General features: G+C 41.3%; 1 protein-coding gene across 1 annotated transcript in view; it reads left to right on the plus strand.

Annotated features, from left to right (window-relative positions):
• The window catches only part of anos1b (anosmin 1b), a 79,038-nt gene that overhangs the window by 55,511 nt on the left and 9,305 nt on the right, over nt 1–14,222 (plus strand). Inside the window, exons 7-8 of the mRNA XM_056239989.1 lie at nt 6,348–6,544; nt 12,778–12,916. Of these exons, the coding sequence (XP_056095964.1) occupies nt 6,348–6,544; nt 12,778–12,916 (336 nt within the window). The remainder of the gene's footprint in view (nt 1–6,347; nt 6,545–12,777; nt 12,917–14,222) is intronic.

Genomic DNA, 14,222 nt, shown 5'->3' on the forward strand with positions numbered 1-14,222 from the left:
TCCTCCACCCTGATGTGTCTCTGTTATTACTTGATGCACATCATGATGCAGAAGCATGGGAAGCACGTCCTGATCGTCAGGTTCCTGAGGGAACAAAGATACAAAAAAGCCTTGTGCTCCTCTTTATCCTCTTGGGCCTATCTCTGGTGCCATTGCACTGCAGAGACCGCCCCTGAGCCACTGCAGGCAGTGAGTTAAAAATTCTGCTTTTTACAGTTCTCCTGCTCGCATGGTCTCTACTAGAGGGTAGGGACTTGCTCGCTTTCGGTCAACGACTTGTGCCTGGAATTTGGGCTGGCTAATTCTCACGAGCTGAGACCCCGGCCTGGATATGTGCCCAAGGTTCCTACCTCTCCCTTAAACTGGGACCAGGTGGTGAGCCTACAAGCGCTGCCTGGAGGAGGCAGACCCAGCCCTGGCTTTCTCTGTCCGTCCGCTTCATTGCGGTTATACGTGTACGGAACGCAAGCCATAGGACCTCAGACCAGCTCTTATCTGTTAAGGAAGTCAGCAGAGAGGGAAGGCTGTTTCCAAGCGAGGTTGGCCCACTGAATGTGGCTGCCTTCATCTTGGTGAAATTCCCGAGATGCACACGTCCACTTATGTGGTGAGCTCCTCCTAAATGATCGCTAACAGATATTCTAGAGTTGGGGGTTGGGCGACACCTTAGTCGAACCGCTGCTTCCCGTGGGCTCCCTTCACATGAAGCCAGTTTCACCGTGAGCCCGGATCGAAGTGTCGGCTTGCTGTGTCACTCCCCTCCTACGGACTGGATACGTGCGCCATTTTGCTCCAGTAGAGTTCCCCTTTAACCGAACCCTGTTGAGTTCCTCCGCACCCCTCCGACATCGGACGTGGCGGAACGCCCGGTGTTAGGCCTACCACTCGTAAGCAGTGTGGAACCTGTGTTAGGCTGGGTCCATATGTTGCGATCCCTACGGTGATCCCATATGCGTATTCTTCCACGGTACGGATCCCTACGGTGATCCCATATGCGTATTCTTCCACGGTACGGCTCCCTACGGTGAGCCCATGTCGAATAATTTGTTGAATCCTCTGTTGACCTGTTATGATTCAATGTACAATACAATGAACTGTATTTGAGTTCTAATTGTTGAGTATAAAAATAGTATAGATAAAAGTTTACAGGAAAATGTCTTTTTAGTTGCAAAATATTAATCATTCACAATCATGAAGTAAGTTTTAAAATGATGACCTTTACTTTTTCAATAATTTACTCACACTTTGAATATCAGGTATTGTTTAATTCAATTCAGATTTATTTCTATAGCACTTTTCACATTTTTGCATGGTTGCAAAGCAGCCTTACATACATATAGAAAGTAGTTTCAAAAGTAAAGATATGTAATTATGACAAATAAAGAAAAAAATATATATAGTCCGTTTGAAATGGTGAAAGAAATTCACATACGTGAAGTTTATTACTTTAGTGTATTCCTAATACACACCAATGATGTAATACACTTTTCCCATTAATGTTACTTTAAAGGCCCGTTGCACTTTGAAATGTGCCCTTTGGGCTGTCAAAATATCATGAATTATTAAACTAATTATTCAAATTAACGTAACTGTCTGTGCTTTAGTGCGGCACAAGAATAAAACTAATGTTACGCCGGTTAATGCAATTGCTTCCAGCAGCGTTAATGAAAGCTCATGTCAGGTAAAAGGGAAACTCATTCTGCAGATGATATTTGATGTTGTGTCTGTGGCTTTATTTCTTAATCAGCTTGAAGTTTAACACACTCTCATGTTCTATACAGTTTCGCGTTTATTTTCACGCACCGCTTACTGCGTCTTTATTGAGACTTTTCTTGGCGATTCGCAGTCTTTAAATCCATATGATTTGTGCTGTCATTGGTGGAACAATCTGTTTGCTTAAAGTAGTACTTGTATCAGTAAAGAAGGAACACAAAGTAACCCCAGTTTTGTGTGATGCATGTCTGGTTGGCAGCGACCCGTGTTCGATTCCAGTCCGTAGTGGTTCCTACATTCAGTGTACAAATATCTGTTCCCATAGTCGCACTGGTGTTCTCTGGATAAGTAAGTAAGTGGTGTACTGGGGGTGTCTGTTCAAGACAAATTCTTAAGCAGTGCCATTATTTATAAAGGTTACTTTATTGTAGCCTATTTGAAGCACACTAAAATGATGCCTAATGATGACTATAATGAAGTTTACTTGGAATGCCATTGCAATGTGTTTTAAAATCATTAAAAGTTTTTTTATTAGTATAACATCAATGTATGTTTACACTCTTACAGTGTAATTGAATTGCAATTGTAATGTCACCAAAATACATCTGAAGTTTATGCTGAGTGAATTTCACTTTAGCACAAACAAGTATTGGACAACTAAAATGCATTTAGTACAAAATTAGTTGTTCCACTTTAACAGACTTTAAGTATACCAATTTATAGTGTGCCACAAAAACATTTAGTTATATTAAAGTACATACGAATACATTGTGCTTAAATATAGTATTTAGTCACTAGGGTAGCCATTCAGAATTGAGTTTTCCCTCCGCTAAAGGCTTTGTGTCTGTGACACAGTGCAGAGAATGTGCAAATCCCCGAAGGACGAACCCGAGACCGCAGCAGTCCTCATCACCTCTGGAAAACCACTCCAGTGAGGGCTTGCAGACACACGCGACCCACGCTCAGATACAACACCTCCTGCGCCGGGGTCTGGCCAGCGCTCAGCGTGGCAGATGCAAAACATGTTTCTAATAGTATGAAATAAGCTTTTCCATGGATGCTAAAAACATCCTTCTGGACAAGCTGAAATCAAACTCGGCAACGGATTCAAACCTGGGCTTTCGGTTCTGGACAGAAACGTTTTTTTGGTACCAGTTTGTTTAATTTCATATCTGTAATACTCTCTGATCTGAATGATACGGGCCATATCATTGGAGACCTCACGGGTGCTTGCGTTGGCATGTTTCGAGCGCAACACCACGGCCAAGATATAATTACACACAGACTGAGGCAACACTCGAGCCGCTGCCAACAACGACTGGAATCAAACCTTCTGCTATTTTGAAAGATTACAAACTCTTGGCTTTGGCAGTGTGCTAAACTGAGCAAGAATAAAAGCAGTGTGAGAAATGTGACATCTTCCACTGATGCCCTGGGAGTGTCACCCAAGCTGTTTCTCAATGCCCGTTCCACAACCCATTGACACATAAACACGAAATTTGCTCAGAACATACTTGGAAAGAACTTTCTACCACATGGATTTGGTCCGTCCTACTTTAAGCCTGGAGGATGTGAAGTCCGAGGGGTCGAATTGAGAATGCTTGAGGTCAGAGGTCGAGCGCGTGGCTGCCGTTGCTGGAGGGAAACCTGCAGATGAAGGATCCTGCGTGACTTAATGACTCTGTGAGAACAAATACAAAGTGTTGCTGCCCCCCAGTCTGAAATGAAACCGACATCAATGGGATCCGCAGCCCAAACCCGGTGTGTCTGAAGCGCCCCGCGGGCACGACATTAGCATGTGCGCTACACCGACATATCAAAGCAGCTTTCCTCTGTCATGGTTAATGCAAATGAAAGCACACTGATTGGCCTCCGAGGTAAAGCAGCTGGCCTTTCACTTTAATGGGAAACAGAGTGTGTGTGCTGTGTGTCTTTAAAACCGAATGGAAAGCATTATTTTTGTTCGATAAGTCAAGCATCACTATTAATATTGCTCGTGCCTATAAGGTTAGTGACTAATCCCGCATGCTACGATCATGAATAATACCTCAAATGACTGGATATATGGTTTTTGGCCAATGATAAAATGTAAGTAAGAACAATTGTGCACTTGTAGTGTACTTCAAATCTTAAAAGTGTATATTTTACCATTGTTTTTACAAAATATTCATCTTTAACATGTGTTCACACAACAACGCCTGCTCTCGAGTCAACAGTACACGCATGCGTCGTGATGCTCTCGTGAACGCGCTTTGGAGATTATTGTTTTGTAAATAAAGTGGTAAATTATGTTTAGTTTTTTTGCACAAAGCTCTCTCGTCTCTTCATAAGATTGAAGTTAGACTAACACATGGATTACTTTAATGATGTCTTTACTGCCTTTCTGGGGCTTGAAAGTGGTGGTTGCGTAGACTGTCAATGGAGGGACAGAAAGCTCTCAGATTTCATTAAAAATATCTTCATTTGTGTTCCTGAAGATGAACGAGACTCATACGGGTTTGGAACGACATGACGGTGAGTATTTAATGACAGAATTTTCATATTTGTGTGAACTATCCCTTTAATGAAACAAAAGGCCTCTTAAACATACTTAAAGAGAGACACTTCCACGACTGTTTCTTTAAACACTTAAGTACACTTTTTAACAAGTGCACTTTGAAATAATGCCAAACTGAATGTTTTACTTTAAAATACATTTTAAATAATCATTGTTAATAATCTTTTGTCACGCTTTAAAGAAGCACATGTGGAAATTGCTGTAACTTGCAAGAGACAACTTCTCACTTTGAGCACACAAATACGTGTGTCGTTTATTTAGTATGAAAAAACTACCAGAAAACAAATGGCGCTGACAAGCGTCCTACGTCATCACCCACACAGAACATTTAAAGGGACCACGATCCCTGAACAGTTATGAGGAAAAACGCTAAGAACAAAGTACTGCATTTATCACCAACAATGTATAGAACTACATTTAACACAAAGGTGAATTATGTATGTCACAGTCACTAAACACACTTATTTTGATGTTTTGACTACCATACTAATGCACTTGTCAAGTACTTTAAACTATACATTTTAACTGTAGTGTGTTTTTCGATACTGCTTTTGGAGTTTATATATTTTAGTTGTACTAAATTGCAACTTCATCATTACAAATGTGTAATTATATAATTAGAAGTATGCTAAAGAGTACTTCTTATTCACAAGAGATTGTAGCGAGGCCGAGGCATATGGGGTTTTGTACAGGCATGCGGTAGAAATGTAAAAATATACATAAATGTATATTTACGTAATTACGTATGTATACTGTTCATAAATGTAAAAATATAGCATTTATCTTATAATTGTGTCTTGTATCTTAAATGATTATACTGCTCTTAACAAGCTTACACGATCAGGCGTGAATGTTTCTGCGTCTATAGTCATAACTGTGTTTAAGGTTCTGGTGGGTGTGCTTACAGTAAACGAGGCGCAGACTGAATGTTATGTCTACACTCTTGCTCTGTCTGGATTATTCTCCATCACTGGCGGCGGTCATGTGTGTGTCTCCCAGCAGTGGCAGTGGACATCTGTCATCAGCACACTTACACACACTCATGTCTGGAACCCCTCTCGTTGCCACATCAACACACACATACCATCTCACCTCTATAAGGACCGAGGTTCATAGGCGTAATGTTGTTTTTTACTGCGCTAAGGATATACTCTCTATCCCATAACCCTACCTCTAAACACAACCCTTACAGAACACTTTCTGCCTTTTTACATTTTCAAAAAAAAAAACATTGGTATGTTTTGTAAGCAGTTTTCCTAGTGGGGCCATTTAAAAAAAGGCAGGTTTTACTATCTTTGTGTTGATATTTGGATCTCACAATGTAGGTCAAACAAGAACACACACACACACACACACTCCTTTATCCCAGCTGAACACTATGGTGGCTTATGAAAACACTCCACATGGAGCCAAGAAACACTAGACAACAATTGTTTGATCTTTTCTCATTTCAAGAAAGCCAACTCTCTGCAGATGAACTGACTGGAAAGCTTCAAGATACAAGAATTTAATTTGGGGTACAATTTGGACTTGTAAAACCTCTGATCTGTGTGTTATTATAATTATCCTAAGTTTCTCATATTGCTGTCTGTATCTGTGTTTTGTTTATGTATCTAATTTTTTATATATTTTTTTTTTAGGTAATTTGTTTTTATTGCAATTTTATTACAAGGATCAGTGGCCTGGACCTGGGTTTACTGTGAAGAAACCTTTGCACGTGACCCTATCCATGAAAAATCTATTTAAAAACATTATCCCAAAAAAAGAATGCCAGCTCTCTTAACAAGTGTGTGTGTGTGTGTGGAGCTGCATGTACTGGATCATAAGCTGTTAGTGTGTAAAAAAATCCATGTAAACATGGAAAAATCCCATCCATGGAAATGTCACACGAGCAATAAAGTTGCCCATCAATTGTTTGTCCTGCTGAAGTTATTCTCCTGTCTTGTGCGCAAGTTCTGCTGTTTCTTGGGGTTCAATGTGGTTCTCTCCCGGTCATTTTGGCTGAACACAAACACACTGGCAAGAGTGTGATGAGAAGCAGTGGTCTGACAGAAGCACCTCCCCATCTCTGTTTCAGATCCGTTTCCCCCAGAGACCCCACAGAACGCCAGAGCCGGGAACCAGACGCTTCGCCCTGACGGCACGGTGAGCGTCCTGGTCCTGTGGGAGGCCCCCAGCGAGAGTGACCTGGGGGTCCACCATTACAAGGTGACCTGGATCCCTCGAGGAACACCGCCAAACAGCCAGAGCCGGGCCGGACGGGTCACAGATGGGGTAAGCCCTCCTGAGCTCAGCCCTTTGTCTCACCCCTCTGCTGGCATATTCACTCAAATACTGTGCATACTTTTATATCTCTGCTAAATTGTGAACCTGTAGGGGGTTGCGTTCAGTGTTTATGTATGTGGAAAGATCATTTCAGAAGAATGAATAAGAAAATTAAGCCAGACCGAGGCTGCGGATAGAGGCCAAAATCTTGTTGAGGCTGTCGAGGTTAGAGCACAATTCTTACCTTTCCCTCATAAAGTTGAACCTGAACCCTCAGAGAGGGGAGAGATTTCCCCAAGTTGTTTTTCTTGGTTTCAGTCTTGGAATGTCAGACCCAGGAAGTGCTAAATCTGCAACCGAGTTTAAGGATTTAAGCGTATGTTTTCACCGGTCAGCCTCGCAGGTGTTGGACTCGTGTGCCCCACCTGTGATGTAGTAAAGAGCTAGAGCCAGTTAAGTCGGTTCCCCACAACGACCGCAAAACAAAGACGCAGCTGGCCTAGTGATCAGCATATTTTATTGTAGTCCAAGCGCTCTCCTGAAAGCCACAGCTCTCAAATGGTTTTGATTAGGTAATTTGTTTTTACAATGCAATAACCTCTATGCCTGAGAAAGCAATCTCTTTTATTGAACAGTAGCCTATAAAGACCTATTTCAGCTGACAGATTTTTGTTCTCAGAATGGATCTCTGCAAGCGTTTAAGAGTTATTGAGAGTAATAGCAAATGTCAGATCATTTTCAAACGGCCTGGAATTAAGAATCTGTTAAGTCCAAAAAACACAACTTAGTTGAAATTAAATGCACAGTGGCCCTATATATCTGTTATTGTAGAATTTAAGAATGACAAAAGTATGGCTAATTTAATGGCACTATTTGTCTCTCATATGCACAGAAACTACTCCATTTGTACTCTTTATTTGACAGATTACAGTTATAGATGAAGATAGCATGATGACTTATTCAATGTGACTTCCTGCACAAAATCATTGTACGTTTTTAATGGCTTAGCAAGGCTGCTCTTTATAGCAAAAAATATCTCTCATGATTGTACATGTTCTCTGTGATGGAGATGTCAGTCAAAAACCCCCAAATGAAACTGAGGTATGGTGACCAGTTCTTAAACATGAATCCTGCTCTGGGGAGGCCAGCTGGGCCACACATGTTTTCAAATAAACATAGAGGTCTTGCTGTGATGGTCCCGGGTGAGCAGGGTGGATGGAGGCTGGAAACGTGTTCCACCACAGAAGAACGTACAGTATGATGGTTCGAGTAAGCAACTTTGTACCTCATAGTAATGGGACCACCAGTCACTACTCACTGATGGCAGAGGGTGGGAGGAACGTCACTGTCAGAGACTTGTATTTGATGCAGGCTGTTGTGCGGTTTGTAGTTAACAGCAGTTAACCTTAAATTAATGACTCATATCAGCACAGAGGCCCTTCACATAATAATCATGATTTATATTATATAAGAAGTGTTTTCGATTCTGGTTGACCTAACTAATGCAGCATAATCATGTGTTTAGGTGATGAGTTGGTGTACACTTGGGTAAAGAGATGGGTCTGTAGTCTAGACTGAAACTGACAGAGTGTGTCTGAGTCCTGAACAATGCTGGGAAGGCTATTGCAGAGATTCAGAGCCAAAAATGAAATAGATCCACTTCCTGCAGAGAATTTTGATATTCTTGGTGTTATTAAATGACCAGAATGAACATGATGGACTATAGTGTGATTTGAGCTCACTTAGGTACTAAGAAGCCGGACCATTCAAAACCTTATAAGTAACTAGAAGAATATTGAAACGTACATGAATATAGTGACAATAAAATTGATTGATATTTTTTTGTTCTAGTAAGCACTCTAGCTGCTGCAAGCACAACTACCTGAAGTGTATTTAATAACCCTGCGGGAAACCCACCCAGAGCGCTTTACAGTAATCTAGTCTTGAGGTCATGAATGCATGAAATAGCTTTTCAGCTTTAGAATTCAAAAGCATATGCCATAACTTAATATTTATATGGTGGAAGAATACTGTTCTACAACTTTTCTGCTGCTCTGGGAATGTGCCTAAACAATAGAGTGCTACTGCACTTTTATGTAGGTTTGTGTTCTTTTAATTCAGCTAAGATGTCACGCTGTGACGTATCAATATTCTGCTCCTGACATGTCTTCATGTGATATGAATTTGCATGTCAGAGTTCACTAATTCAAACTTTGGAACACAACGAAATACAAACCTTTTTCACATGAGCTGAGTATCACTGACATAACAATGAAAACTAATTCCATGTTTACTGATAATGTCTCCAAAAGGAAGCATATACAAGGAGAAAAGCAGAGGACCTAACACTGAGCCCTGTGGCACTCCATATTTTACTTGTTTTTGACTTGACATTTCTTCATTAAAATAAACAAAGTAGTAACAGTCAAATAAACCGGACTTAAATCATGCCAATTCCAGTGTGCTAATGCAAACCAAATTCTAAATCCTATTAAAAAAAAAATGTCATGATCTGTGGTGTCAAAGGTAGCACTAAGATCCAGTAGAACTAGAATTGAGATGCATGTGCGGGCAGATGATAAAAGCATTTAATTTGTAACTGTAATAGGTGCAGTCTTTGTACTGTGTTGGGCCTACTCCTGAGATTTAAAAAAATAAAATAATAATAATAGTTGGGAGCACCCTTATTTCTTATTCTGGAATGTTTGACATGCGTTGGAGATTTGAGATAAGTCTGTAACTAATTTATCCTGGATTAAGCTATAGTTTCTTGATTAAGAGGTTTGAAAACTACCAGCTTCAAAGTTTTTGGGACATGACCTAAAGATAGCGATGAGTTAATACTTTTGAGAAGAGGTTCTGATATTAAAGAAAACACATCTTTTAGTCACTTGATGGGTATTGGACAGGGCTTTTGAATAGGGTACTTTCACACTAGCACTTTTGGTGGGCACTCAGATTGATTGATGTTAGAGTTGGGGTCGTTTGGATGACATGAATGCTGTTTTCCAAACTCGGGTGAGCACCCGCTAACCATACCCGGGTCCACCTAAAAAGGGTGGTCTGGGGTACAGTTCATGTCAACTCGGTTCACTGCTGATATGAATGCAATCATACTAAATTGTGGAAGTGAACTGCTATTGATGACGCATGATACGATAACAATGTGTGTTTGTTCTCACTCACTTTCCTGACAAGCGTGACTGACAAACTGCAAGCAGAGAGAATGTCGCCTTCAGCAGAAATGGATTTGAACATTTGCAGTAAATTGGTGGCAGATAGACGAAAGCCTTGTTATGTGCTGACGCTTAGAAAACAAAATCAAAGGTTCAAAAACCAAAATATAAAAGTGAGATGAGCAACAGAATTTAATTTGCCGCCTTCTGCGTTCTGGGCAGCAAAATAGGCTAAATATCCAGGCAACTGGGTTAAACAGCTGCTGCTTTGATGACGCAAACGCATCACGGCTCGGACCCAAATAATATAATTTGAACAAAATGAACTCAGGTTTTTTCTAGCCAGGCAACAGGGATTGGTACTGAAGTCTGCAGGACACTGACCCTCCAGGACTGGAGTTGAAGAGCACTGGTAAAGGGTCTACATGCATACATTTCACGCTATTACCATTACAATTACAATTCTTATTTAATCTGGACAAACTATCATTAGAGAGGTATATATGTCATTAAAAAGATGTAGGCGAATTTATTTTGCAGATTTAAACAAGTGCCTGTCTGGTGCCTACTGCAAAACGTCTCAGGTTACGACTGTAACCTATGTTCCCTGAGATCGGGGACCGAGACACTGTGTCAGAACGCTATGGGGGACGCCTCCGCGTGAACCGGTGTCCGAAACGCTTATCTAATCACAGCACATCATCACTAGTGCGACCCGGAAGTATAAAAGGGGAGCCTGGAGAACATGTCAACAGCGTTTTTGTCTTCAAGGACTGTTTTGTTTGTACGCTTCAACCTGGAAACTTCAAAAAGGTAATCATGGCTTGTGAAAAACGCTTCAGGAAGTGTGTGCATCCGTGTCTAAGATATTGATACTTGACACACAACTTGTGTGTTTATTGTTTGGGCTCAGAGTATGCACGATCAGTTCCTGAGGGATTTGCTTGTGCCACTTGTGCCCCTGTGTGCCACCCTTGAGAAAACTCCACTCTCGTCCGCTCTCTTCTCGAGGGAAGATGGATAGACATCTGTACCAGGCGGTTCAGGTCCCGCTCGTGCTGAGGCAGAGCAGAGACTGGAATCGTGGGGTTTTTCAGAGGGAGTTTGCTGAGGAGGTTGAGAGAGTTGTTCATCTCTCACGCCCCTTCAGAGACTCGCGAGAGTGAGCTGCAGGATGAGGATATGTTGTCACTAACATCCTCTGATCCAGCAGCGAGTGCTCTGCTGTGTATAGAACAACCAGCCCAAGAGAGCAGGAGATGGATGCTGAGGGTGAAGAGGATATACAACCCTGCAGCGCGAATGTTAAGCTGAGAGTTATGGAACGCGCTTCAGCGAGGATTCTGCTGTCGTTGGAGCGCGTGAGGGAAGAGAACGCTCGTGACAGACTTGACAAATGGTTTCTTTTCAGCCATAAAGCTCCAGCTCTCGTGAGTCTTCCATTCCTGCCGGATCTACACAATGAGATCGGAAAGGCATGGAAGAACCCGTATTCAGCGCGCATTCATCGCCATCAGCGAACTACGCTGATGTTGAGGGGATGCGCGAACACGGGTATGTGTCGATGCCGCAATTGACGAGATATCCGCGAACTATCTCACGGCTGGAGAGGCATCGACACTAAGTGCTCCGACCCTGCCTCTTAGGCCACTTAAATATGACAGCACGCTTAAATGGCAGGGCATACGCGGTGGTGGGTCTGGCTGGTGATGCCTTGCACACAATGGCGGTGTTGCCATTGTCAAGCATGCCAGGCTGATCGGCTGACAGATTTGAAGCATTTAAATCTCTCACCCCAAGCGCTTCTTGCATCAGCTGGACCTATTATGAGTTATTCCGTCGATTTGGAACCCTTCTTTTGGTCTGGCGTCGGGTTTGGTAGTAAGTTCGCTCTTTCGTGCTCTTATGGTGATAGGCCTCCATTTTGTGAATGTCGTTTAGGCCTTCACTCTACGGGCAGCAGGTTGAGCTCTGTAGGTCTTCTCCCTTTAGGTGAGTGTTTAGTAAGGTTGAATAATAGGCCACGGTTCCCTGTTAGGACGTATTAAGGGGGAGTTAAATATGGTTTTCATAGGATGGTGAAATGAGGGCCCGGAAGTTCCCGTATATAGGTAGGCTATGCATACCCTTCCCATAGGCCTCCTCTTATGTTAGAGTCGTCAGGCTTATATAACGGGTAGAGCCAATCTGTAGTAGTGAACAGTTTGGCTGTATGGAAAATTCTCTAGTGAGGCCACCGTTCATCCGAGCACCGAATACAATTTTTTGTGTGAGATGGCGTCCTCCTTTTCTTGCGAAATTTCATGTGCAAGAAAAGGTCCATTGTCTAATGTGTATAGTATAGCGATATATAAAGCACAGTTTACACAAAAGTCACTTTTAAACTAGGGATGCACCGATATGAAAATTATGGTCGATGCCAGCAACCGATAAATCTTTATATTTGAAAGCCGATATCCGAAATATTGGCCGATTAAATCTAAACCCAATTTTATATAGTTTTTGAGAGCCTGATTACAAAAACAAAAGTCTGACCATTTAAAATCCATGTCCCAAGCACACAATTATAATGATGTTCTCATTATAATTTTCTATAGTCTATATGACAGATTTGTGCTGCTAATGTTGCTTTACTGTATTTTCCTTTTTTGAAGTGATCATAGTTCACAAGCAATCATATTTCAAGCAATTCAAAACCATCATGTCGAACAGTGTGCATCTGAAGTGTCTCAGCTGAAGGAAATAATGCATTATTTATCGGCTTCAATATGAGAGAAGAAAATCTGGCCGATAACAATGACATTAAAAATGAACATGTATCGGCCGATACCGATATGGTGGCCGATATATTGTGCATCCCTATTTTAAACCAAGTAGCTTTCTGTTGGTCAGCATGGAGAATCCTGCAAATAACTTTAACCTGTTGCTAAATCTGTGTTGGGAAATCTTTCACACTTGTTTGGATTCCTATTGAAATGCCTGGATTTCACCCAACAACTCTAAACGTGAACGCATCTTTAGTGCTAAACCTTTACAATGCTAATGTCTTGTTTTTATGTCCTGAAGGATGTAACGGAGATGGAGCTTCATGGTCTACAGCCCAGCACACACTACACAGCACAGATTCAGGCCGTCTCTTACTGGGGTCAGAATCGCCTGAAGAGCAGCCGAGCTCACCTCTCCTTCATCACCGCCTCATCCTCCGGTAAGATCTGCTCTGACGTCTGCTGCACACTTAGAAAGATTGATATGAACGTTTGGAAAGTTTCAATTATCAAACTTCATAATAAACAGTTTTCACATTGAGAGCCAAATTTTGATATTCAATCAGTTTTACCAAGTAGACATTGAAAAGGGTGTAAATGAAAGGGGTGTCAGAAATAAAATATTTGCTCTATTTAAAAGGCTTGATTCTGGCCCCCTCCTTTTACCATGAATCAGTGGTGCCATTGATAATTGCAGCACAGCAGAGCCATTCAAAACACAGAAAACCTTCTTTGGCGAGGAGAATGTTTTGTCAGAAATGTTGTCCTCTTACGGTGACTTAGACTTTGGCAGATGAGTACATGAGGTTAACCTTTCCCAGAGCAGCACATGTCAGCCCTGTATCAGCATCCAGAGCTTATCTGAGTCCAGCAGGAGAGGGTTCGGGCCACTAAACCTCAGCAGGACTGCAGTTAACCCCACACAAGCTCCTCACCTCCACTGTTGGCTTTAATTAGCTGGATAAATCTTTCAGTGATTCTGCTAATTACAGACACAAAGTGAAGAGATACGATAGGTTTAGTTTGGCTCTGTTTAGTTGTTTTACTAGTGCGCAAACTGGCATGCTGCAATATTCAAAGGCATAATGCATTTTTCTAAAAAAAAAAATGTAATATCTTTTTCTTTGCTTTCCAGTCATTTTTCCACTTTCTTACTCATTTTATGTCTTTAATATTTTCCCTTCTGGTTTTATCAGCCCTCAGTTATTTCTCTTGAGGTCTCTGAAACACCACATCAGTTATAAAATAGCTCCATATTCCCTTACAGTAATGTATTGCAGACTGCCTAATGCTGAACCCAAGATTTCATTAGTCACAGTTTATGAACAAGGAAGAATTGTCATTGAAAAAGAAACGAATCTAATTTAAAACGTCAGTGCCTGATTTTTATCATTTTATTATAAGAAATCGTATCTCCTTATTCAGTGCAACCAAATGATGCATTTTATTAGAAAGTCCCAAAGATGTGGGATATTCCTACTTGATATTGTAAGATGACCCTTGAACCCATACAATACACAATTTCAGTCTCTTTAATGTCTCAGATGTTTCTTATTTAATGGAGACCTTTGCTTAACTTCTTTTCAGATGTTTCTCCTGAGAAAAAGATCCTCATATTGTCCTCTAGAGTTTCAGAAAATGCTTCACCATCTCAAACTGCTCGTATTTGCCAAGATCAGAAGTTTTAGATTTCAATATGAACTCAAAAATGTCTCATTATAGGCCTAGTCATCCTAGATCAAACCT

Source organism: Rhinichthys klamathensis, unplaced genomic scaffold (genome assembly GCF_029890125.1).
Source record: "Rhinichthys klamathensis goyatoka isolate OS25496 unplaced genomic scaffold, OSU_Roscu_1.1 h1tg000578l_1, whole genome shotgun sequence".
NCBI lineage: Eukaryota > Metazoa > Chordata > Actinopteri > Cypriniformes > Leuciscidae > Rhinichthys > Rhinichthys klamathensis.